The 26415-nt window shown below is 36.4% G+C and overlaps 1 protein-coding gene and 1 long non-coding RNA gene across 4 annotated transcripts; one reads left to right on the top strand and one right to left on the bottom strand.

Moving 5' to 3' along the window:
- Positions 1-12575: 12575 nt before the first annotated feature.
- Positions 12576-19665, bottom strand: CENPW (centromere protein W). 2 transcript variants are annotated; one of them, XM_066994317.1, is made up of 3 exons: positions 19372-19665; positions 15231-15344; positions 12576-13620 (listed from the first exon to the last, which is right to left on the bottom strand). In XM_066994317.1, exons 1-3 carry the CDS (start codon positions 19633-19635, stop codon positions 13594-13596), a joined length of 405 nt encoding a protein of 134 aa, XP_066850418.1. In that variant the 5' UTR covers positions 19636-19665; the 3' UTR covers positions 12576-13593. The 2 variants fall into 2 exon arrangements, with proteins under 2 accessions (XP_066850418.1, XP_047921555.1); XM_048065598.2 differs by having other exon boundaries at positions 19395-19553.
- Positions 19662-26192, top strand: LOC106032479 (uncharacterized). Of its 2 annotated transcripts, none has more exons than XR_001204893.3 (3): positions 19662-20207; positions 22210-22384; positions 23704-26192. It is a non-coding gene; the product is annotated as an uncharacterized lncRNA (long non-coding RNA). The 2 variants fall into 2 exon arrangements; XR_001204894.3 differs by having other exon boundaries at positions 22210-22298.
- Positions 26193-26415: the final 223 nt, after the last annotated feature.

Raw genomic sequence — 26415 nt, forward strand, 5'->3', positions numbered from 1 at the left:
TATATAAGTGAAAAAATAATCTGTTCTCTTCCATGTAGATTACAATATTTATGGATTTTAAAATTATGCTCTGGAAGAACTCTTCTGCATTTTTTCTTGGTAATAGCAGTTCTCTAAATATCTTGCTCTTGAGAATTTATTAAGGACTGTTATTCTAACATGCATTGAGACTGAATTGGTTTAAAAGGTTATACTGTAAACACTTATCAAATTAATGATAGAAGCTACTGCAAAATTGGCCATGTAAAGCCTTAGGAAATTCAAAACAACAACAAAACAAAACAAAACAGTGCTTTTCACCTTGATATTAACTTGATTATTCTACATAGCTCGTGATATGCTCACATAAAACACAGTGCACAATCTTAAAATGCATTATTTTTGCTTTATATAAGAGAACAGTGTGATCTTGGACAACGCAATAGGTATAAAAAACATTTAATAACACTTATAAGTTTCTGACAATTTGTGCTTTTTGAGGAATCCAGCAAAATAAGGACGGCACCCAAATGTATGTTTGCAGACTGTGTCATTTTCAATTTATTAACAAGCAGGAAGCATGAGAAGCAGGATTATATGTTCTCCTTCCCCCAGCCTCTTTCAGGAAGGCAAACGCCCAAAATGGTTGGAAAAGTTCCAGAAGAGGAGTTGAGTTCTGTGTCTCTCTGAATTTGGGATATAGAACTGGCACGGCTTTGTGCCAAAAAGGTGTTGGCTGCCATCACGGCTGTACCCACTGAGGGTTTAAAAGAACAGGAAAATGTTTCTGCTTATTTTCAGTTGTTTTGATACTCCTTCTTCTTTTGAAGAAATTCTTATAAAAACGTTTATCTTGTCATTGTGTGTAAATTATGTAGTATATTTTCAGTATTAGAGAGTTATATCCACCCCACTGTGGGTTATATATCAAGATTCCTGCAGCTGTTCTGAAAAGTATTTTACTCTGAAGATACTCCAAAGTTCTGGTTGACTTGAATTTGGAATAAGGATTTTGCCATTATATGCTTTATGAGAGGGAGACTGGTAAATGTCTGGACTTTGGAACGGACTTTGTGATATTTGGACTGCGTATACACATCATGTGGTGAATTAGCATGTGGTGTTCTTATGCAAACAATAAAAACAAAACAAAGAAAGAATTAAAAGTGCATTTGAGAAAATGAGTTTCAGCATATGACTAAAACAATCCCATAATAGCAACAACTTTGTGGTAAAGGTACACACTTGCCAAAAATATCTGCTAGTGTAGAAGCCTAGTATTCAAAATCCTGAGTTTAGCAGTCGTACAGATGCCGTTACTTAGTTAATATCCTGTATCACGGAGAAAATAAATACAGTGTGAAGATTATGCTTCAGAGCAAAATGCATAAGGCAGATCTAGGGGGGCAAAATCTTATTCCCACTTTCAGCAGCATGCATCATTTCATATGACTTCGGATTTACACCAATCTACATAGGGAAAAAATGGCCCTGATTTTACTTAGAGACAAAAAATAAATGTTATCAATCATAAAAAAAAAAAAAAGATGAACATTACAAGAAGTTCACCTAGGCAGTTCCTTATCTTGGCCAATCAATAATCTGCCTTCAGTAACTGCAAAGTCCAGTCAGCTGAACCCCTAAGAAAATGTCTAAAGACAGTGACAAAAAAATGGTTCTTATTACTGGAGACAAGACACACTACTCCACATTTTTACACTGATCTCTTAAATGTTAATAACTTCTGTTGTTAACCTCAGTTGAACTAAGATTTGGATCCTACTGCAGGACAGATAAACAGAGAAAGCAGCTAGCCTGTCTAAATAATAACAGAGGGCATAATATGGTAAAGTTATTGTCTGCAAATTTTTAGTACTTGGCTTCCTTTCAAATCAAAAGGCTTCAGTTCTTAGAACCACTTATGTTGGAGACTACATTTGTTCTTCGTAGACTTCGCCTAAAAGAGGGGTTTTCCCCAATGCACTTGGTCAAATCTACTACTTATGCACTGTATAAGTATAGTGTTTCACTCCAACAAAAAAAAAAAAAAAGGAAAAAAAATTGAATTTCAGTAAGGCTGTATTATTTATTACGCTTACATATTTCTGCAACTAGTACTGATCAACTACAAATATTTATTGAGATCTTTAAAAAATGTGTATTTCAGCTTCATTTTTCCCAAGTTAATGGGGAAAAAAAAAAGTTTATCATCAGGAATATGGATATAAGTAATTTAAGCACACTTTAGAAAGTGTTTACTGAGAAGCATGTTTACATTTATCTTCTACAAGCTTCCAGCTAAGAATTATTATATATGCTCAATCAGTACAAAGAAACATAGCATGCAAGCTAACTGGCTGATTACAGACTGTAACATTTCAAATGGCAATCAGCTCGAACAGACAGCCCGTAAGTCAGCTCAAAACCAAGACTCACAAAGAATATTCAACAAACAATTCTGAACAGCAAACTTGAAGAAGCTGAATTATTCATCAACAATTTGTGGTAAATAAGGAAATTTTTATGAATTATCTGCTCAAAAAAGTTTTACAGTACTGCAGGCTGAAAGAAAATATTTAAATAACATACATTTGCTGTTTAACAGAAACACGAGTAAAATGGATGTTTAATAATAATATTTCAGAGATACTAGAAAATTTGATCAATCAACATGCCAGATAGTCTCACAGGGTAACAAAGTGCAATCTCTTATTAGAGAAACAAAAAAGACACCTGAATCTGAAAAATAAGAAAACAGCATAGAATGATTTTTAGTTGCTTAGGATGCTCTGTTGTCGTGCTCTTCTACTCAAGGGATATATTACAATGTATATGAGCCAATAATTCTAGCACATGTTTGAATAATAGATTTCTATGACCTAATAAGTATTATTTAAACTGTTTTTGGCAATTCTCCACGGATTTGGTGTTGGATTTTTTTCTTTTCTTAATAATAAGGAATACATTCAAACAAGGGCTCACATACAAAATTGGAACAGGGTTTTCAAACCCTAGGATTTAAAAACAACTTATTTGCAAGATTTAAACAAGGTTAATAAAACTTCAGGTTGACTCATTTCCATTATTTCATTATGTCTGGAAAAATGTATTTACAGCTTTCAGTCAATGTTTCAAATCTATCAGCAAGCAACTGTTTTTTTTTTGTTGTTGTTGTTGCTGTTGTTTTGTTTTTTTTTAAATCTTATGCAGAAAAACAAGGTAAAAAACAAGGTAAAAAATTAAGGTAATACAAATGCCATTAGTTACAGAAGTCTGCCATAGCAGCAGTTATGTGATTGTGTGCAATGGATGGGTAGAACTACATTTTATTTGCCTGGTGCTGGAATGTGAACCTTCAGAATTAATTTCTGTATGGGCTTCATACATGCTCAAGTAAAACTAGAGCAAGTGTAGAGGTACACTATTAAAAAGATTTAGGAATTTTGGAAAAAAAAAAAAAAAGAGTTTGCTTTCCTCTTAATCACTAACCTCCTGCGATGTTTCTGTTATCGGATCTCCACAGTTAACAAGGTAGGGAGAATCTTGCTTCTTGCATGATGAAAATATGACAAATACCTTCCGCCCCAATTTCATCTTTAATTACAAATTTCTGAAGCACAAGTTGATTGTGTCTTATCAGCCCAGTCTTACATTGAAATTATCAGTGGCGAGGGGGAAAAGAATGAAAAACTCTGGAAACAGACAACAAATTTGATACAGGAATTCAGAAACATTCACATGCCTGCTGACCCACTTTCACGCTGAACAGCTCTCATAGAAAATGTTTTAATTCATTGCTTTACATCCTGAAGAATGTTCTCCTCTAACAGTTCACGTCTCTGGTGTAGATTAGTTATGGATCTTTCATGCTGATGAGGTAATCGCCTAAATGTACTATACACCATAGGATATCCTCCTCCTCTGTTTCATGTTCTGAATTGTTAAAGGTTAGCAAAGTGTTTCATCTGGTGCTAGACCCTCTTTAAATCAGAAATTACAAGAACAGACCATTATTTATTTATTTATTTATTTGGGGGGGAATAGTTCAAGAAACCTAGGTGAAAAAGGACTGCAAGTATATCTTCTAATTAAAAGTAGAGTTATAGTTTTACTCAAAATTTGATATTAACCTGTAAAGTTTTATTTCCAGTACAGTGATTGGTAACACATTGGTACTGATACAGTAAGATGAGATCCACAGTATAACTACTAAGAAATTTACTCGCAGAAAAAGTAGAGTTCACATCAAACAGCTAGAACATAAAAATAATTTATGTTGAATGCAAAAATTACTGCTCTAAACACATGACTTTTATTAAAACTATACTTCCTGTGTAACAGAGGCATGTAAAAATTAAATTAACTCAGAAATAAAGATATTTTGTTACACAAATTATGTCTCAAACATAGCCCACATTTCTTTTCAAGAAGGACGCAGACAGGAATTTAACTTACTAAGCTCTAAAAATATTATACATAAGCTTTTTAACAACACTGTAATTTTACATGGACTTTGCAAGAAAAAGCTTGAAAAACCTTGGTATTTCAAATGTGTTCCTTTACTATTTAGAGTATTTTGCCAGTTTTCACAGTAATTTCAAGTCATTTTTTAACAAACTGATATTGTTACAATTTCTACAATTCCAATTGTCGTATAACTTTAAACATTCAGCTACTAATTTTTAAAAGTTTTTCTTAAAAAAACTCAACACATATTCATCAGAGAAAAATATAAAGAACAAGAAAAGAAATGTTTTTCAACCAATAATTAACTCAGTAAAGAAAAAAAGCAAATAAATTGTCTTGGCTCATGTCTATGCTAGATCTGACGCTTCTTTCTGATTTTTTTTTGCTAACAAGGAGAAGGAACTTTTTTGAGAGAAACAAAACATTTCCACAACTTCTAAGAAAAAGCAACAGCATTGCTAACAAAGGTTCACCTTGTCAATTGTTTCCCAAAGCACTAATTATGCTAAGGAACGTGGAGAATTTGCTTCACTATTTTCACTAGTAAAGCATGTCACCCATTGGTACTATTGCTTACATTCCAGCATTGCTTACGTTCCTCTGCAATACTGCAAGGGGGAAAATTAAAAATCTGCATTAAAAACAACCAGCACACAATGTCTTTTGAATTGTGTCCTCAGGCATCCCCTTCTCTTCCCTCCCCTTTTTTCTTCTTGCCTTCCTTCCCCTTTTCTCTTTTTAATATTTAAGTTAGGGGTTGGGAAGAGAGTAGTAGAAGATACTGGGTTGAAATTCTGCTTAGTCTTCAAAATTAAAATAATATGGGCATGTTATGGAAACTGGAAGACTTTTCTGGGACATGAGTAGTAATTGGATTTTCATGCTTGAATGAAGGATGAAGATATCAAATACTTAGAAAAAAATTATATATCTATCAGGCCCTACAGTTAAACAAACAAAAAAAAAAAAACAAAACAAAAAAACACAACACACACACAGATTTAAAAGATTGAACACAAATCACCTCTATTCTCCACTGAAGAAAACTTTGATATTTTAAATTGATGGCTTATTCAGAGAATAAAATATAGCTCCAAGTAGTCTAAGTTTCACAAGGAGCTTTTTACAATGGATAGGATCTATGGTTTCTAAATTAAAAAATAAATCCAAATTTCTTAAAAGTTGTATATATATAATCCAGTATGTTCAGAAAAGGTCTTCAGAGATCAGAACAGCAAACATTTTAAAATACAGGTAGCAAGATAAAATAATATATTATTGGTAAATCACCAAATTTGTAAGACATCATTTTAAATATATGTGGCCTTCTGCTTCATTGGGAACTTCACAAAAAAAAAAAAGCCATTAGAAGAGTTTTCCTTAAAATAATGAAGCTTATCCCAACCTCCTCCCTTGTGAGTGGAAGCAGGCAAGCAAGAAGTAGGAAAAAACATGTTAGCAGAAATATCCAAGGCACAATTCAGGTCAACACACGGATGTTTGTTTTGGAGAAGTTCATTGTAATTAAGCATCCTTTCTACCCAAATAAAGATGATTTGGAAAGGTGTTTTCTTTCTATTTCCAGGAAAACCTTACAAAAGATGCTAGGTTCATGAACATAATATGCCAAAGGAAAACTGCTGTGCTTTCATTCATCCTGTGTTTTTCATATTACCTATTCTTCCAACTCTTGGTTATAACTACATTGCCAGATAGCTGTTTCGCAAATAAGAAAAATACTACATAAGGCATGGTCATGAGAATTATAACGATAAATTTCATTGTGTTTGTAGGTACAAAATTACAGTACAAGTAATGCTTTCTTAAGCCAATAAACTATTCCTTGCTTTGTTGAAACTAAACTTCAAAAGTTGCAGTCAACAAAATGCCATTAAACACTAGCTCCTATATTCACAACCTAACAATGTTTGTGTCAATGCCCCATATGTATAGAAGTATTAAAGTGAACAGGACACAGCTTTCTTTTTCAGAAAGCTTGTGTTAGGGCTACTAGTTCCTGTGTTTGGTTCCTCCCTGAACACTTACGTTTTTGGGGAACATTTTGTATTTGGATTTTACTCAAAATTTAGGATAAGTAAAGCAAACAAAATAAAATATACTAGTGTCAATGAAAACACACAAAAGCTACAGGTAAGAAAAAGGTTTAAAAAAAGGTAGAAAATTCTCCAGGTTAGTCCTACAGTAGAATTATGTGGAAAGGCACCAAGGTCTTTCCAGTACTGATGTCCAAAGAAATTCCCCCAGGATATTATGGATACAGCAATGAATCTCCCCAAGACCCGGATATTTGCCCAGAGCAGCTCCTTACACAGCATACCATATCTAGCAGGAGAGCACACTCCTCAGGGCTATGACAGGTGTGACCAGGGGAAGTCACACACTCCAGCTTGATGGTGAGATTAAAGCTTTCTCCTGTGCAAGTATCTTCCAGATCCAAACTAACTTTGGGAAATTCATTTGCAAAGCATTACATATATTTAAAATAATACTAGTGATAGGGTTAAGACTTTTTTTCCTCTTTTTTTTTTTTTTTTCATATTTGGAACCATTCCTAGCCAACTGTTCCATCTCTCTTTCTCATTTTATAAACTTCAGTCAAAGAGAGGAAAAGAAAGCTTCACCTGGCTGTTGATGGCTCCTTTAAAGCACTTTCCTTAAATTCTCTTGAACTCGGTATACATTTCAAAGCCAACAGACTGCTGAAGGATTCTTGTACTAACTGCAGTACCTATTCATCAAGTTAACCATCTTTGGTAACTTTCCCTTTCTTTCTTCTAAAAAATAAAAAGAAAGAAATGTGAGCAGTGGTGAATAGGGATTCTCGTTCTGAATATCCGCAGACATTTATATATACACTAATCTACGTAAAACATTTATAGATGAACAACCTATTGCTCATCAATAGTATTCAAACATTGAAATGAGAAATGCATTTTTGCCCAAATTCCTATAAATAACATGAACGTGCCTTCAGATAAAATTGATAGCTAATTTATTCACTTGGCATTTTTCAATGTTGTAGCTGCCCTAAAATAACACACCATTATGTTCTCCAGTCTTAACAAGAAAAGGAAAACAAAAAAAGAAAACAAAATCAAGGTGAATTTCTGAAAATCATTTAAATTAATTTTTATGTACTGTCGTATATGTTCAAAAATTTATTCATTATGGAAGAGTTTCTGTTAAGGCTCTTACAGCACGCAAGATGAAGTTCTTTTGTCCACTTCTGATCTGAATTTTCAATGTTTATTCAAATGATTTTGTGGAAAAACCTTCACAAAAAGGCAACAGGAAAAGTATTGTCAAAATTAATTACCATGCGGAACTCCAATGACAATTTAGGAAGATAACCCATATCCCAGAAAAACTTAGTTAAGCTGAAGTTAAGGTTGAACAGACATAGCATTAACTTTATTGGAAAAAGTTTTAGAAGAGCACTGTTACTTAGACTACATGCAGAACATTGGCACCCTTCCCCAAACCCAAACCCTTTAAATTTGGAGAACATGGAAACCCACAAGTAAGCTTCAATCTGAAAAAATAAACTAGGAAAAAACAAATACTGGAAGCTAGAAAGTGCAGTTAATGTTGGCCAGGCAATTGTTTACTATGCCATATGCCACCTTTCCTTTTTCCCTAATTACTCCCCTCTCTTTTTTTAAATTAGGGTCTTTAATTTTCAGTTGCTATCCAACCTTCAGAAATTAGTAAAATTTTGAACAGTTCATAGATTTTGGAAACAGCTTTGTACACACACAATTTTCTCTGAAGAGTAAAAAAGGAATAAAGAACGTAGGTGTGTTTAAATAATCCATCATCAGTACGTGAACTTCAGCTTTTACCCTGAGTACCCTCAAACAGCTGGGACTAAACGCTTCCTTGTAGTAATGTTTCAGCTTAGCTTATGCAATAGAATTTTAAAAACTGGTTTACACATTATGTAAATGTTTTTCTTGACATGGTTTATTTATAAAACTTGCTCAAATCTCACTAAAACTGATTTCAGTTATATAACCTAATCTGTGTGTACTTACCTGATGAAGTTAAACAAATTAAAAATACACATTAGGCTGTCAACTTTAAAGATTCGTACAAATACAGTTAGACCGATTTAAACCTGATATAAGGATTCAAATGTGGCTAATCCAGCTGTATTCCTTATTACATTTATTTGGAAGTGTTTCCCCTTTACGATTTTTTATTCGGGTTCTGTTCAATTGCCAAAATATGTATCTTTCTGTGCCTTCTGCACACTTATGAAACAAAATATGAGCCTGTTCCTGCAGCAGTTGAAAGAGCTTGACCTGTGCAGCACTTGGAGGCTAAGAGCAAGCCACTCCTGTAGGAAGTGCCCTTGGTTTCCTTTAAGCACTGCAATCACAGCAGCACTTACCCTGTAGTAAGGCTGTTGTCTACATTTCCTTTGTAAACCAGATGTAATTTTAAGAATGTCTTGGTGGCCTTACCTGTATTTTTCTACACTCTGCCTATTCTCCATCCACTGAAATCATTCCCGCAGGAAAGACTCTCTCAGTAAGAAACCTGATCTTACAGATATCAAATGACCTGAACAGGTCTTTCAGCAGTTTGCTCAGGATAACATTAGTATCCCAGTCCACATCAGAATATTATGTACCAAAACCTGTGTGAATTTGATGAGTGTGGACCACAAAGAAAACGTCACACCCTCACCATTGTTAACCAAATAGCAAATGAATGAATTCCAACGGACCAAATATGCAGAACTGAGAGCTGTCAGGTGAAAAGGCTCCTCATTTTCTTCCTCAAAGTTACAATTTTGTATTTAGCGCAACAAAAACGTTGGCAGGATCTTTTCACCCTAGATCTAAAACTACTCAGGCTGAAAGTCTGAAACAGTCTGAAGAATTTAAACTTGACATCAAGTTTACAGCTGTGGAAAAAGGGGTTTTGTTTTACTGTAATCAGCATTTTTACATGAAATACCAGTCACACCTTCTAAATATATACTTCTAATCATGTCACCTCAAAAAACTATGTATTTAGCAGTTATGATGGCCTATCATTAGTTGTTCTAAGCTGATAAAAGGCTAATAGAAGGCTAACTGAATCAGCAACTCAACCAATACTAGCTATATGTTTAAATTTAAGGTTGCTATAACGTCCTGTAAATACCTCCTGCATGAAACTGCCCATAAAACATGCCAGCTTCTAAAATGAAGCTGCTGTACAAATAACTATAGACCTGTAACTGAGTCAGAAAATGATCTAATGCTGCAACATTGAGCTTCGAGAATAATCTTCAAGATCCATTAAAGCCTCATATATATTTTACCCTCTCAGTACAAATCACCATTTTCTGAAGTTAAAGAATTTTTATTTATTTATTTAACTTTAATTGCCCTGCATGTGTCAGCAGTGCAGGATTGGTAGTCTTAAAAAAATAAATTTGGAAGCATCATAAATACATTTTTTTTAATAAGGATAAACAATATTTTATCTTACTGGGATGTTACTGCAAGGAAGAGAAAGACACTTTTCGCTCTATCCCCACCTTATGGCTAGAAAATGAATTTTCTATTTCTATTTCTGAATTTTCACATTTCTGTCTTGGGTTTTTGTACCCTTCACTGTATCTTTATAGCCAGAGAAAACTTACTATTTGTATTTTGCAACTTAATATTCTTCGCAACCACGCACTCCTCTGTTTATAAGAGCAATGACGGGCCAAGGCATGTGTGCTCTCCAGCACCTGTGATGATTCCCTGAATCAAAACAGCAGACGATGTTCCAACATAAATTTGTATTCAAATGGCAAGGTGATTATTTGGGCCCTAGTCCACAAAAATGTAGAGGCTCATATATTGCTGTTGGTTCCATTAAGAGTTAAACAGCTAGATCTTAGTCTTGAGAAGAGGTTGCTCAGGGGAAACCTTATTGCTCTCTTCAAATACCTGAAAGGAAGCTGGGGGTTGGCCTCTTCTCGCAGAGAACTAGCAATAGGACAAGAGAGAATGGCCTCAAGTTGCACTGGGGAGTTGAGGTTGGAAATTAGGTGAAATTTCTTCTCAGAAAGAACAGTCAGGCATTAGAACGGGTTGCCCAGGGAGGTGGTGGATTCACCATCCCTAGAGATGTTTAAGAAAGGCTGGACGTGGCGCTTAGTGACATGGCTTAGTGGGTAACATTGGTGGTAGGGGGATGGTTGGATCAGATGACATCTAAGGTCTTTTCCAACCTTAATGATTTTATGATCTCTCTACAGATCTAACCTTTGCTGATATACCATTCATGATACTCACACTTTTATATTCTGTAGTTTTAAACCTAATAATCAGGGGACTTACATACTGTGGTACTGCCTTATTCACTTGCGAATAAGCCCACTGGCTAAGGGGGCTATGTTAGCTAGTTTGTAACATGAAGTACAAAACACAGGCCACCAGAACTTCTGCCAGATTTGTCCCTTGCTTCATTTTATCTTCTCCCTCTTATGTCAACTGTTGTAGTAACGGTGTGAGGAACGATGTGAAATTGAAGAACGCTGGGAAAGCTGTAAAGAGAAAAAGAATGAGAAAACTACCTGCTTAACTTTAAGCTCTTCTACCCTGCTTTCCTGAGGAAATGACTCACAGTTGTACTGAGTGTCTGTTATTTCTCTCCTTCCCAAAATACCTTGAATCCTACCTTTGAAACCAAAGAAAATTCAATAGTGAAGTCTCAAACACTGAATTTCTCAAGGAAATTTCATCACTCCTGAAAACCATTGAGTAGAAGAAACCCTAATAATATATCAACATAGCTCTTCGCTTTTTCCTCCCGAAGGCAGAGAAACCCCATGGGAACGCAATAAGTACATGCAGAGCCCAACGTCATTAGACCTTCTACCACAAATCCAGTTGAAAAAGACACTTTCTAAAACTACGTTTTAATGCTTCCTAATTAGCCACCTGAGATTCGCTGACCCAAAAGATATATTACCTAACTATAGCCCCCAAGGTTATAGTAATTGGAAGTGTCTGGGGTATTCAGACAACACTGCTGTAAGGAGACTTTATTCTAAAATGAAGGATACACATGAAGGTGTACAGAAATGCTGCCAAATACGAATACGATTAGCCTTCTAGGGAATATTCAGGAAGAACCTACTAGGAAGACATAATAGCCTTCTGGTTAGGCAGTCAGAAACATACACTACATCAACCACCTTAATTTTCAGTGAGAATTTAAGAGAGAAACATGAATACCTGCTGAGGTATACGTCTACTGAATACCTGCCTGCTTCCGAGTACTACCAATCTAGTTTTGACCCAAACTTCTCAGGGCTTGTAGAAAAGCATCCCTCTCACAACAAAAAGAATCATAGCCATGAACAGAGACCAAAAAAAACCCTAAAATATTTATAAAAACACACATGGATGGCTAGTTTTAGGCCTTGTCTCCCTTTTCCGGTGGCAGCTAATCATCCATCTACTACTTGAGAATAAGAACATTAGACTAAGCCCGAGTGGATCTTTTTCCTATGCAAATCAAAAAAGAAGTTAAAGTCAAATCAAAACAAGTTCCAAAAGAAGCAAGACAGCACTCAGACATCTGTCCAATGAGGAAAGGTATGTGGTTATATAAGACTGTTGTAAGAAAATACTTCAGGGAAAAAAATAACTGAAAACAGTTCTAAGAAAATCTAGTGTTTCAAAAAAATTAAGTTGCGGAGAGTAATTAAAAAGTAAAATATAAATACTTAATCAGATCTCTCATTCCTGAGAACGTACTTCAGATCATTAAATCCAAATATCCTCTATACGTGTATGTTTTCAGCTTTCTTTGTGGATTCCAAGGGAGTAAGAGAAGAAAAAGCAGAAAAAGGAATCGTCAACCTTCATAAGCAGCAGACTGAACTACGCCGTATGAGTTAAGTAACGCAGAATACACATCCTTCCTTTCTGCATACCGTAAAAGGACTTTTCTTGGGTTGTACAGGATTTTAAGAAGGGCATGGACGTGATACAAAATTCGAAGTTCTGGCATTGTAGTCTAAAGAATTTGTAACAAAAAAAACTTATGAAATACATTTTTTGCTAGGTTTCTAGAATATACTCTGTAATGCATAAAACAAACTACTCAATGCATAACATTGCAAAAAAATCTTTATTTGGAGAATAGCTCACTGTGCATATTACCTACAAAAGAGTATTATCAGCTTAAACAGCAAGATTCAACTATCTTTATAAAAAGATTAACTAAGCAAAGTGTTCAAAAACTGTTTTAAAATATCAAATCAAGAATAGCATATGGATTTTAATTTAAAAATATATTTTTATATAATGCACATTTCCAGACTTCTGACAAGTTAGGATGACATTTAAAAGTGGGAAGGTAGTAGTTCAGCATTCACGTCAACTTATCTTCACTGTTTTACAGGGTCTAACTTCAAAAACATCGGCTGTGCCTGATATTCCCCTTACCCGCCCCCAACCTGCATCTGTCCACGGCAACTGAATCAGAGACCAACTTGTCTCACGTAGCACATCAAAAAATAGACCAGCTTTAACATTTCAAAGCACAATTTCTAAATACAAAATGTATTCTTCCTGCATTAGCCTACGATTCAAAGTTATTTAAAAATATTAAGACATTTATAAATAAAACAAAGCCAAGGTACTTTACTAGCTTCTACAGCAGTTATTTTGAAAGCCAAGATTTTGTTTAGCTAGTAAAATCTGCTCTGAATTGCATAACCTATAATGGAATTAGTGAAACCTGCATTTTTATTACTGCTCTCATTACAACGTTTTACACTTCTGATTAAAAGTTACACACTGTACTTGAAGAGTGAGTATGGTACAGGCATTCTTCCATTATTATGGAGGAAATAAGCTACAAAAAAAAGTCTTAAATGACGATTTACTATCACTTATAGGTGTTATTTTAAAATTATGCATAAAGTGTGTGAACGCATTACATTGTGTGTGCATATAATTATTATTATTATTATTTTTTTTAAAGAAGCAGCAAGATATTCAGAGTCAGGAGACAAGACATCAGCAAAGCTAAGCACTTCCAGAAGCGCAAAGCTGACTCACAGGATCTCAAAAGTCAGTAAGAAAACACAGAGAAACATGCTTTGAAATTCCATTGCTCTGTTTTCTAGCCTCTGCTTCTCTTCAAAATAACCTGAAAAAAAAAAAAAAGTATATTTATCACTGCTTATATACTGTATGTTAGATATTACAATCCAGGCAGCACTACAAAGTTCCAAAACACTAGGATACTCAGACCATTTGCTCATTGTGCCAGACAATCTGTTTCAAACAGTAGAGTGACCAACGGTAGCAGTCAAAGGAAAAGGACAGGAATAAAGTAAAGGCATACAGAAATATGCCATATCAGAAAACATTAAAAGAACACTCATAAACCAAGAACTTGGTAAAATAATTTTTATTTTTTTTTAAATTGACTGTCAGGAAGTGGCAACAGCGCTCTCAGGCCCTCAGCAGATTCCTTGAAGCTCTTATCCCATTAGACGTAGACAAAAAGAAATAACTAAGACTTGCAATTACACAGCTACTATGCTCAAGTTTTTGTTTGCAATGCCTTGCTTCTTTATATATCAAGAGTGCCCAGACCCCTGGAAGGACATTTTTTGGTTTGGAGTTTAAGTTGAAAAATGAAATTCAAAGCTCAAGTGGGACCATTTAAGTGTTAACATTATTAAAATAAAGGCAGTTTTTCCTTTCTTCTCATCTTAAGAAAAAATAAATGGAGCACAAAAATGTTCAAATAACGTTAAGATTACAGTTAAAAAGAAATTACAAATGCATAAGATTCCAACTGTAACATTAACTTGGCTACCCTACACATCCTGTATATATTTCTGTTACTATAGTAATAGAAACTATCAAACTAAACATTTTGCCAGAGGAAAAAAAGACTGAAGATAAACAGAAGCCACAGGACCAAAATATCAGATACCACTGCATTTTACTCTTCCAATTTACACAGCAGTAGTAGGTGGTTGAACAGATAAGCAGGCACATTAGAGAGATCAAGTTCCTTCATGAAACAGAGGTAAAGCTATCATATCCCACCAAGTGAAATGAGCTGCAAGAATCTGCTTATGACTGCTTTCAGACTAAGGTAAGAACTGAAGGTGCAAATATGATATATGAACTATTCCTCACTTGCTCCATAAAGCTTCTTTTATGTTACTGCAGTTAAGATAGCCTGCTTCCTTGATAGGATATCATCTGAGGTAAGAATCCTCCAACTTTGGAACTTGCTCCTATTCCCTGCCTGCCAGAGTCCAGACTTTCTCTTCCCCATCCCGAAGCCATGACACTGAATGGCAAAACAAATTTTAGTTTTGCTAGTCACAAGTGTTCGTAGGCAGATGTAAACTCCTACTACCCATTCAAATCGGACACGCTCACCAAAGCAGCAGGGAGCTATAGGACCACACAGTCCTATAACACAGAGTACTTATTTACTCATTGCCAGTGCCATGCTAGTCACAGCCACAGTTTTCAGCCCACGGATGTGTGTTGGTAGACTACTGCATAGACAAACCCACATATTGAACTACGAATTTAAACATGGAATAGCCAAGTAAAAATAGGACTATATTTAACAGGGCAAAGAAAATTAATTTGATGCCTTGGTAACATTTTTGCAAGTTTTTGATTGTAAGTGAGAACATTAACAGTATCACAGAAAACTTTTGTATATGCTCTCATAGTATAGTTTGCATTGAACAGAAGAGAAAAATACTAAAAATGCTTTATTACCTTTGCTGCAGCTACAGTATGCTCAGGTTTAATTGTTTTACTTTTGTTCTCAAAAGCATTTGTCCTGGCTTCTTCTGCTAGCCGATGGAGAAACATTAAGAAGTTCAAATGTATCTTTAAAAGAAGAAAAATAAAATCAGGGAGAATTCAGACTGCTCATGCACTGTTTGTTTTGTTAGAGATCCATTGTTTGAGACAGAGGATTCCCATATTAGACTGCTTCGAAATTCCTGAAGGGTGTTCTTAGGAAGACAGGGTATCACTTGGGTCAAACCCTAATAGATGCCCATGATATTCCGTACTGCAAAACTCTTGTAAATACAGTTTAAGTTTATTATACTTAAATTGTAAAAGTGCCGTAGAAGTGATCATACAGACATCTAACAGAAATAAAACTTTATTTACGTTTTATTACAAAAGAAAAAAAAGCCTGCTAAACAAAAGTATCAAGCAGAGAATGAGAATCCTTTTGCTTACTAGTAGATACAATCAGCTTTCAGTGACTAAAAGAGTCAGACTGTTAACGAACAGCAAATTCATCCCTGCCTTATCACCAAATGGGCCATAGACAAGTTCAAGGACTCCTGCCCTTTTCCAGAGCAAAGGAGCATTGACATTAATTTCTCTAGCAGAAGAAACTCTCCACTGTCAGGAGCTTCCTTTCTTTTTTTTCCCAGCTCATCACTTACTTAACCTTCCAACATGAAAGGTACTGGTAGGTCAGTACGTTGGTTCAATACAAGATCCTGCTCTGTTCAATACAGCAGTGGCAAGAATTTCAACAGCCAAAATACTGCTACAGCTTGTACTAAAAAATTGCCATCAAAAACACCCCAGTGTAGTAACGAACCTAATCCCTAGTGTTATAGAGTCATTATGTCAACTATTTTAACAGTTCAACCTGAAAATTGGAAACTGCACATTTTGTAAATTAAGCCTTCAAACAATATTAACTTTGCTACGTGAAGCATATTAAATACTTCTTCAATCAAGAGCTCAAGAATATTATTGAAACACGAAAATTTTATTTACATGAATTAGGTGATATAGTTGTTTTGCCATCATATCTTTCTAGACTGTTGATCAGCTAACAAGGAAAGTTACAATTTAGAATTTATGGGAAACAGCCTGGCAGGGTGCTCGCAGCAGAAGCAATCTGCAGGCATTTTAGCGTTCATATGACAAAACTCAATTCCTTCTAAAACTGCTGAACTAAAGGAATGTCACTGTGCAACACATACATCTATATTTTTGTATTTGGAAGCACCTACTACAGAAAAAGCAGATGCTCCTGCAGATTTACTTAGCAAAATATCAAACCAAGTTTTAACCTATTAATTTCTGCATGAGGAAGTTACCTCTGAAGAGAATCTGTTGTGGCACTGAGATAGTGTTAAACACTATACTTGCCATTATTAGACTTATCAACATGAAGGTTAGATTTCTGGGAACAACCTGGAGGAGGAGAACAAGGGGGAACAAAAACTTGCCATAGTTTCATGCCCCCTTGCTGAGGCACCTAAATGCAAAACTGTTCACTTTAAAACTGCCTTTGAAAAAATGCATCCTCTTAGACTCATTGCACCTACGTTTTCCTGCTTTCAAAGGGAATTACTCTGTGTTGAGAAGCTTCCCCAAACTCCTATCAACTTAAAAGAAACAGATGAGTAAAGTCAGAGCATTCTACAGCAGAGCACACGTTAATAAATATTCCAGATTGTTCAAGTTTATATGGTCTCTGTTTAAGGAAATAGAGAAAGGCTAATGAAAAGCATAATACCAGAATACCATCAATGCAACAGCTACTGACAAGTACCTAAGTAATGCCACACCTGTTTAAAGCCATTGCTTCACTACGTTAGATTATTGTCGCTCAGCATAAAACTTCGAAAGTTTTGAAATACCCATAAATAAACTGTTGTGTAAGATTTTTTTTTATTTCCCAAAACAGAAAGGTTGGAAAGTTTTAAGAATTTAAGAAAAACATGTAACACTGCTTGCAGGTCAACTTCCACACACCTGTTGGGCAGGACTCATGAACAATAGTGGCAAGCTCCCTCATTTTGTTTTCCTGCCACATTAGCAATTTATTAGATAAATAACTTGCCTTAAATTAGATATCTATGTCTACTCACTAGATTCTATGCCCATAACAAAAACAAAAGTGCTCATTCATACTTCAAGCCTGTTCTGCAATATAAATACAAACCTGCACTTCTAGCATAAAAAAGCAGCCAAGTGCTTTCCTTCTATAATTCCAAGCTAGAACACAGTTTGCACAGCTCTTACCTCTCAATCTCATCACTAAAATCCTTTACCTATTTTCAAGAAGGTAAATTACTGATTTCTACCCACATTGGACAAACCTCTGCGCTATTCCTCTCTCTTCACTTAAAAATATTGTCATATTCCTTCTATAAAACAGCTTCTTGAGAAATTTCTAAGCTATACTGTGTACAGAGAAGGATGTTAACACTTAGAAAATAGGTCCTAGCAAAGCTTCAAAGTGTAGAAAGAGACTTGAGGAGGAGAACCTGAAAGGGGAAAGAAGAGATTCAATTCAGATATTTAACAAAAATGTTTGTATTCTTATGACTGATCTTTCAAACTTGTTAGGAACAATCACTGAAGATGACATCGGCTTACTGAAGAGTCAAGAAAAAAGTAAATAACCAGATTATGTCACAAAACAGGCAGGTACACCACCTCCTTGCTGGACTTTGTACCACAGTGCATTCAAACAAAGCCTGGATCATTCAGGAAAATACCCCTGAAAATGAAATAGCTGACTCTCTCATTTCCCCGCAGAAGACAAACAGCTTGTTCAAAACGTATATGGTTTAGTCTTGTTAAAAGAACTAGTATATAGATTTCCAAAGTATGCAGATGAATCACTCTTACAAAATTTGTAGGGAATGTGTAGGAGAAACTAAAGCTTTGCTGGAGAAAGGCTGGAAAAAACTCTCATAACTTGTTGCTTTAACTACATCAGCTGAACTTATTTTTCCCCCAAAAAAAGATCAACACAGATGGAGTTTTGTTTATTTATTCATAGAAACAGAGAATGAAAGTGCTGCTAGCCATATGCCTGGTTGAAGATCTTGCACAATCAGCACCCCTGAACACTCCTGTTCAGAAAAAGGTAAAACAAAAAGAAACCAAGCCTCCTAACGTTTAAAGGCCATTTAATTTTACATCACCAGAAGAGATACTCTAAGCTTCCACCACACTATTAAAATTTGTTCTGATTTCATCTTTTGTATTGGAATGAGTACTTCTGTAGCCATGTTTTAGGCCAGACCAGATTGACGTTGCTTATTAGTTTCAATCAATTCAATTTGCTGATGGCCTTTGCAGGCCACAAAACACTAGTGCCAGGATGAGGCAGAGACAGGAACCGATGGCCAAGGTTTGGGGGCTACATCCCACTTACCCTTTTTCAGACAGCCATGCTTCCTGGAAACCAAGTTAATATGACCATGGAAACACACACCAAGTGTTACTAACTATAAAAAAATTATTAATGACTGTGCAAGTTTGATTAGTTTCTACTGCATCCCACTGATTAAGCTTTGAGTGGGTCTCAGCATGAGTAGAGAGTGGACAAGTCCTTAGTCCATAAAATACTCCACAGATAGCAAAAGTGGAGGAAGAGATCCTTGTTTTCATTAGACAAATTAGAAAAACATGTACCATTTGCATTCAAATGTACGCGCTGTCATGTAATTACCACCTTTATTTAGCCTTGCAGATCTAGATACCTACCTTCAAGTCACACAAATATACGACATGCATTATTGCCCTGAGAATCGCATGCTTTGGAAAACGAGACCACGTTACAGTCACACCAGTTAAGCCAATTAAGTCACTCAAAAAAAAAAAAATTAAAAAATTACGTGCAGATACTTCTCCCCCCCCCCCCCCCCCTGCAGGCCAGGCTCCCTTGGCGCAGTCGGGTCTCTTTTGAGCCTCACAACCCCCTTTCCGTGACCAACCCCCTCGCCGCGGGTCAGGACGAGCCCACCTGGCTGCCCCCGGTGTTGCCGTAAGGCTCCGCCACCCCGCGCCTTCACGGCAGGCCCTTCTCACCCACGACCAAGGACCCTACAGGAGACCGGCCGCCCTCTGCCCCTGCCGTTACCAGCGCCCCGGCGCCGCCCTCACCAGCAGGTCCCCGCTGGCGGCCAGGCGCAGCTGGGGCTTGTGTCTCCTCAGGACGCCGCGCAGGGTGCCGCGGGGCGCGCCGCGCCTCATCCCGCCCGCCACAGCCCCGCACCGCTTCGAATCCGCCGCCCCGGCGCAGGCGCGCGCCCGCCGTGACGCACTTCCCAGCGGCCCGGCCCGGCGCAGCGCCGCCCCCCCCCCCCCCTCCGCCGCCGTTAAACCGGCGCTCGCGCGTTGCCATGGCGGCCGGTTCCCCCCCCCCCCCCCCCCCCCCCCCCCCGCCTCCCAACCCAGAGGGTGCCCGAAACGCAGGCGGCACGCCACCGGCAGCAGCCGCCTCGGGGCCAGACCCGTGAGTTTTCAGCAGCCCTCTCACGAGCGTGACAGGATTTAGTGGCCGCAGCGGAGGAGGGAGCTGTGGGGCACGCACGTTCCCTCCCGCGGTGCCTCGCGTCGCCCTGCTGGGCGATGCGACACCCGGCGCGGGCTGCAGGGCCGGCAGCCGGATTCCCATCATAAACCTCCGCTAAAGCGAGCCTGGAGTGGCAGTCACGTACACCCAGATAAAACGCTGCACAAGCTGAGGGAAGCGACTTTATAACCGTAGGCACAAACACTCCCCATTCTCACGGCAGCCACCACTTCCAAGTGTCACCCCTTCCCCAGCACCCGTCCCCGCGCGGCTCTCGGCCGGCGGGTGCTGCTGACTGAAGGACAGGTTCCCCCACAGAGGGGCCCCTCTAGCTTGGCATTCTCGGTCTGGTTGGACTCTGTGTACTTAAGTTGGAGAAAGGGTCAGGATTTCATACCGAGGTATGGAGTTTTTCAGCATATTTATTAGTTTTTTGTTTTCCTTGGCCTATGGGATGTTTGCAAGTTTGAACGTTAAGTCAGTAGGATAAATATATCGCCTTTATTTTAATATGCTCACAATTGTCAGTACCCAGATACAAGCTGGTTTTATTAAAGTATGTTATTAGATCTGTAGGATTTGGTATTTTAGTTAATTTTGCAATACACACAAATGTGGTCCAAATAGAAGTATGGTATCTGACAGCAGGAGAGAATTTAAGATTTGCCCGTTCATCATACTCTGTTGGGTGTCTGAAAATCATGCTTTGTTCTTTCAGCTTTGACTGTCACTTGTCATTAACCATCAACAACAGTGCAGATCCTAAAATCAGGGTCTTTTTTTTTTTTTCTGTAAATGAATAAGCACACTAAAACAGCTTTTTTTTTTTTCTGCAGTTTAATAATAATCACAGTTACTGGCTCAGCAACACTGACAAAAGTAAACATTTGTTTTGTCAGTTAACTAAATACATATGACTCAGGAGCTACATAGGCTCGTATTCTGTAAGACGTACAGTCTACACATAGGAGCTTGCATTGGGATCGACAATAATTCAGCATGTCAACAGATTCAAATCTACAGCTGGGATAAATCAGTAGTTCACCGGACCTTTCTTAAGCTGAGAATTCGGCCTTGCAATCTCGTATAGTCTGTAGGAAACTGGTATGGACAATCATTTTTCAAACTGTATGAGATGCAAAACAACTCCACCGTAAGTCTAAAGCATACATCATATAAGTTTGCAACTCTGAAGTGACCTGCATAACACGACAGATGCCGAGAATCAAGACTCGTAACAATATCTCCAGTCATATGTTAGCTATATGAACAATTGTGATTGAATAATAAAATCTATTATTAAGTCTAATACTATTAGACTTCCGTGGTTCTGATAGTTTTATATTTCTAATGGGCTATTCTTTGGTTTTAGCTATATAAAACAATGTTTTAAAATGCAGTCTCAAATCTATTGACATACCAGATTTTCTTTCTTACGTTTTGAAAAGCTTATGACATTAATTACTGCAATTGAGAACAAAGAGGTCCAATGTAAAAATACTAAATTATAGGTTCTGATCTACGGAAAGAACATAAGCTTCGACTGCTAAAATTCCTCCCTCAATATATATTTTTAATACATTCTCTTTATTGGTAAATAGTTCAGTAAATATGATTTTTGAATAGTTTAATAGGAAAATTGTAGTACAAGAAAAAATTATAGTGCTGGACATTATGTATTGCAATGGACAAAAATGATTTTACAAATTAAATTCCATAAAAATCACTAATGTTCAAATTATTTGATTTGTCTTAACATATGGATTAATAATAACATTACAGTGAGTCATAAAATAACTGTAAACTCACATTATGTTCCGATTTTGGGCATAACTGTTTTCCTTTTTTTATCTGATAGGATCTGTAATGTTCTGATTTAATGCTATTATGAAGTACAATGTAAATGGCTAAAACAATCATTCCAAATATATTTTAAATAAATTCTTGAAATTTTGAAAATTGTTAATTTTGCCATGCTCTTGCAGCCTTTTAGTAAAAGGCGATTCTGTACAAAAATGGCATATTTTCATGCTTTGCTAGTTCAAAAATGTAGCAGTTTTGCATCCATTTACTACATGCAGCTACATTATTTTCAAGTAATATTTCAAGAATTTTAAGGATTTTGCTTTTTAAACAATTGCAACTTTTAAACACACTAGTTCATTTCATGAGCTGGACATGTTTCAGGGCTTCAGCTGCAGCACTGTATCTTCCCAGTTTTCCAGGAATACTGAGCTGCATTTTATAACTAAATGCACCATCTGATACTGATGATGAGATTAGGAAAATTCAGCAGTTAAAATTCCACCATCCAGGTGTGACTTCTTCAAGAAAACAAACAGCCTTTGCAGTGTTTGAATCAAGGCAATTTCAGTAACATAGTTTTGTCACTTTTGCTTCCAGATTATGTGCATTTCTTGAAAACAGCTCAATACATTTCAGTGACTAAGAAGAGGCCTGACTGGGGACCATCACTACTGAACTGCAAACCGGTAAACATTTTATTCTCTGTCTCTGTAAAGAAACAGATGAATTTAAAAATTAACTTCTGAATATTACACTTGCTTCAGTTTAGAAGGTATTAAAGGAATGGGTAAAATTAAACTGGAGAGCAGTGTTTCCCTTCTGTCGTGAAGCTCTTATAAACCCATCTCAGCTTGTTAAAGTGGTTCTACCAACCTGTCCTTTATAACTATTACCTTAATTATTTTGTTTCTGGATTCACATTATCTTCAGTCAGACTCTTCATCAGCTCTTCATTAATTCATTATTTTTGTCCCAAAGAATGCTGAAGAGCTCCATTTTAATTGTGTGATATCTTGAAATTAAGTCACATTTTATAGATTCTTGCTAAGCCAAAGGTCCCTCGGTTTCTCCTCTAGCCAGATACTGGCTGTTAAATACTTTCTGGTGCTAATCCAGTTTCAGTGGCTGATGAAAGACTTTAAAAACATATCCTGGATATGAATGTCAGAGCCTAAAATCTTTTGATGCTGTCTTCAGTGATGAAAAGATCTGTCCAAAACCAGAACAACAATTCAGCAAAAGTAAACTCTTCTATAATGTAGTTGATAGGCTTGATCATAGTGGTTGGAGGTACACAGATCTACTCTCCTGTTACACCTGTATATTCTTTCTTTTGAATGCAGGATAATTCAGGTGTGGTTGAACCCTTCTGTAGAGAAACAGAAAAAGAGAAAATACAAAGGAGCAAATTGTATGTTTTCTTATCCTCCGTGGAACTTAAGCAGATCTCCTGCTTGAGAAAGAAGAATGGAAATGGCAATTTTGACAAGCAGCTTTTTTCTTCTGGCTGTCACTATTTGTAATGTGGCAGTAATTGGATTGCAGTGGTAAATACTAGCAGCTCAAAGAGAAAAACAGCTCTAGCATAATTTATTTTTAAAAATTACTTTTTATTTAGCCCTATTTCTATTTGTTTTCAGGCACAATGTTAAATAGTGAAAAATCAAAAGGCACAATGCCATAATATATATTTGAGATTCACACTATTTGCTTATTTTAGGGTATACAATTTAAGCTTCAGTTTTCCAGGACATTCTGTATATCGGATCTCCTAACGCTGCGTAGAGCTTGCCTAAAGTCAGTTGACTTCTACACAGGCGAGAGACTGTCCATCAGCCTGTTGTCACTAGGGACTGTGTTCACTAAAAAAAAAAACAAAAAAAAAAAGAAAAAAAGTAGTCACTCAGTAGCCACTCACCTTTAGATTTTTCTAATGGAATTAGGAAAAAAAATGATTTTTTTGAAATTGAGTAAAAAAAACAAACACCAAAAATAATCTCTAGATAGCCACTTTGATTGTGTTTTTGTAACTTCTGTTGTGACTTTTAAAAATTTTAAGATTATTTACGTTTCACTCTCATATCTACTCAGGCAGACCCACCTATTTCACGCCAGTCATCCGTCCTCCACCAAATTCCAGAAGGAGCAGTGTTATCATCTTCAGATGTCGTGCTTTCCAGGGCTACATACAAGCCAGAAGGGTCTTCAGGCACCTCTATTCTGATCAGCTAGTCCAGACTTACCAAGAAAAAGACCACCTTCTCTGAGAAACTTTCACAAACTAAACAAAACTCTGAAAAATACTTGTTATCTGCCTTCCAAAAAAGATATTTTATGCACATGTATTATAAACAGAGAAGGAGAGTGCAAAACTTAATGACGTACCCTCATATCTTTACTGAAGGCACGTCTAATTAACATCATTAATAGTAATGACCATCAATATAGAACTCAAAGATTAATATCATTCAACTACCAACGTTTCAATTACCTTTATCAGGAAGGGTAGATGACAGGTGTTGACCATGAAAAGACCTGAGTTTTTTCTTCACTTTTGTTTTTCATATGAAGTGTAACAACATCTTTTAGCCTCACTAGAGGATGTGTTAACATTCACCTTCCTACAGGGACCATGTTTTTCTTTGGCTTTCTTTTTATTTATTTTCAGTCAGAAAAGTTTGATATACAACAGCTTTTTCCTACCTCTTTGTTGATTTCCTTCAGGTTATGTACCATCTCAAATGCAGAATGATACGATACAGAAAGGCCTGCTTAGCTATGCATCTTTCCATCTGTTTTCTGGCTTTGACCGCAGAGGAAAATGGGTCATCCCAATTTGAGATATCAATCCCTGCCCCAAAAAATTAGCTCTCTGCTGGAGTTCCTAATTGCCACTCATCCTCAGCCCCTCAATCCTAAAGTAATGCTGGAACAGGTGACGAGGCTACTTTAATGACAGGTGCCCATTTCTTGCTTGGTACTGCATGTGTCTTGTGAATGCCATGACACAACAGGACATACATGCATGTTTACTAACATTAAAACCACTTAGCACCTAATCACAAAGTATATCTCAGGCCACAAGTATAAATACAGTTAAATATATATATATTTTTAATCAGTAAACAGTAGGTGATAACCAGTGGGATGTGTGCCTGGCATATAATTTGCTGCAATACCCCTGATGATGGATTACAGCAAACAAATACAAAGAGTACAAACACAAAACAAGAGTACAACACAAAAGTGAGAGATAGGTTAGATTTCAGATGAGGTCAGTTGATTTCTAATAACTTAAATCCTGCTTTGTGTGCCAGAAGCTAAGCCATAATGTTATAATTACATACAGACTTGGTAGAAGAAAGAATAGCAGCAGTAGTGAAGCAAGAATTTGCGTATTGACTTCCAGGTGCATGGAATAACTTTATGATACAATAGGAGTGGCCTTCAGAGCACAAAATACTCATGTACTATGCAGTCAGTGAGACAGGGGAGGGAAAAATAAATATTTTTCAGTTATTTATATCTTTTTCATCGTTGCCAATAAGGGAGTTTAAAAAAGAACGTTTCAAATAAAATATAAATACTTCAGAGTAAATTGTAATCTGAATGTATTTTTTCAGGCAGATTTTCAGAAATGAAGAGGCTTTTATTGAATGCTAAAACAAACGTACAGTCACCTGAGAATAAGCAGTATAATTTACACAAAACAGTTTAGCACAAAAGGATCCTCAGTCAATGATCCAACTTCTTTAGTAAGCAGACATAAAATTATTCGACTTCAAAATTATGTTAATAAATTAATGATCAAATATGAGCTATCAAGAGTGAGATGGATATAATTCAAGTATTTTTTTCCTGGGAAAAAAAGGAATTGAAAATTTTAATGTCAGTTTTGTAATACTAAAAAATAAACACCCTGGAGAACAAGAGAACTACTGCTTAGTTTCCTTTGTTACACTTGCATTCATTTTGAGTGCACAGAAATTTTCCTGAATGTGACTATATGCCATGCCCTTTTCAAATTTGCAAACACACTTCTAAACAACAGCAGGAATTGAAAAATATAACACACACACACACACACACTGGAACTATTCCAGATTAGGATTGAGAATCAGTTCTTTTGTAAAGGATCTAAATGAAAAATTTACAGTTTAAAAAAATTCTGCTGCTATATAAGCATAAAAGAAGGGAAAATACTTCATCAGAGAGCACGGTAGTATAGGAATTATTAAACCATTTTTCTTTCAGCTATTTTTTTTTGTTATTTTTTGTTTTGTTCATTTTTTTGGTTGGTTGGTTTTTGTTTTGTTGTTGTTGTTTTTTCCAAATAGCCTGCTGTATAGTGTATAGAAAGGGGCTAAGTATCGATTGAGATAAAAATTCTGTTATTAGCTTAAAATCATTTTACCTTGCAAGTACGATAACATTTGCAGATTCAAATTTGATTGGAAGTGGTAGTTTTCAGAGTGAAAGCTATTGTATAAACTTCATGAATGTAAAACAACACCAGTAAGTATTGCTTAAATAAATGTAACTTTGACCACAATTTTGTAAATAAACAACTGCTGATACGATCTTTTTCTTTTCCTACAGAACAAGCCTACTTTCTTCAAACAGTGCTTGACACAAAGAAAAACAGTGAGGGCGTAACGCTTCAGGTTAATAAAACTAAAAGATAGCAGCTGTAGCTGCTGCCTTGCACAGAGGCAAGATACTGCTCCCTGCTGTAAGAAACTGCATTGGAGCCTTAACGTAAGAATAACCATTGTTGTCTGCGGAAAAGAGAAGCCATATCGA

The sequence above is a fragment of the Anser cygnoides genome, chromosome 3, assembly GCF_040182565.1.
Source record: "Anser cygnoides isolate HZ-2024a breed goose chromosome 3, Taihu_goose_T2T_genome, whole genome shotgun sequence".
Taxonomy (NCBI): Eukaryota; Metazoa; Chordata; class Aves; order Anseriformes; family Anatidae; genus Anser; species Anser cygnoides.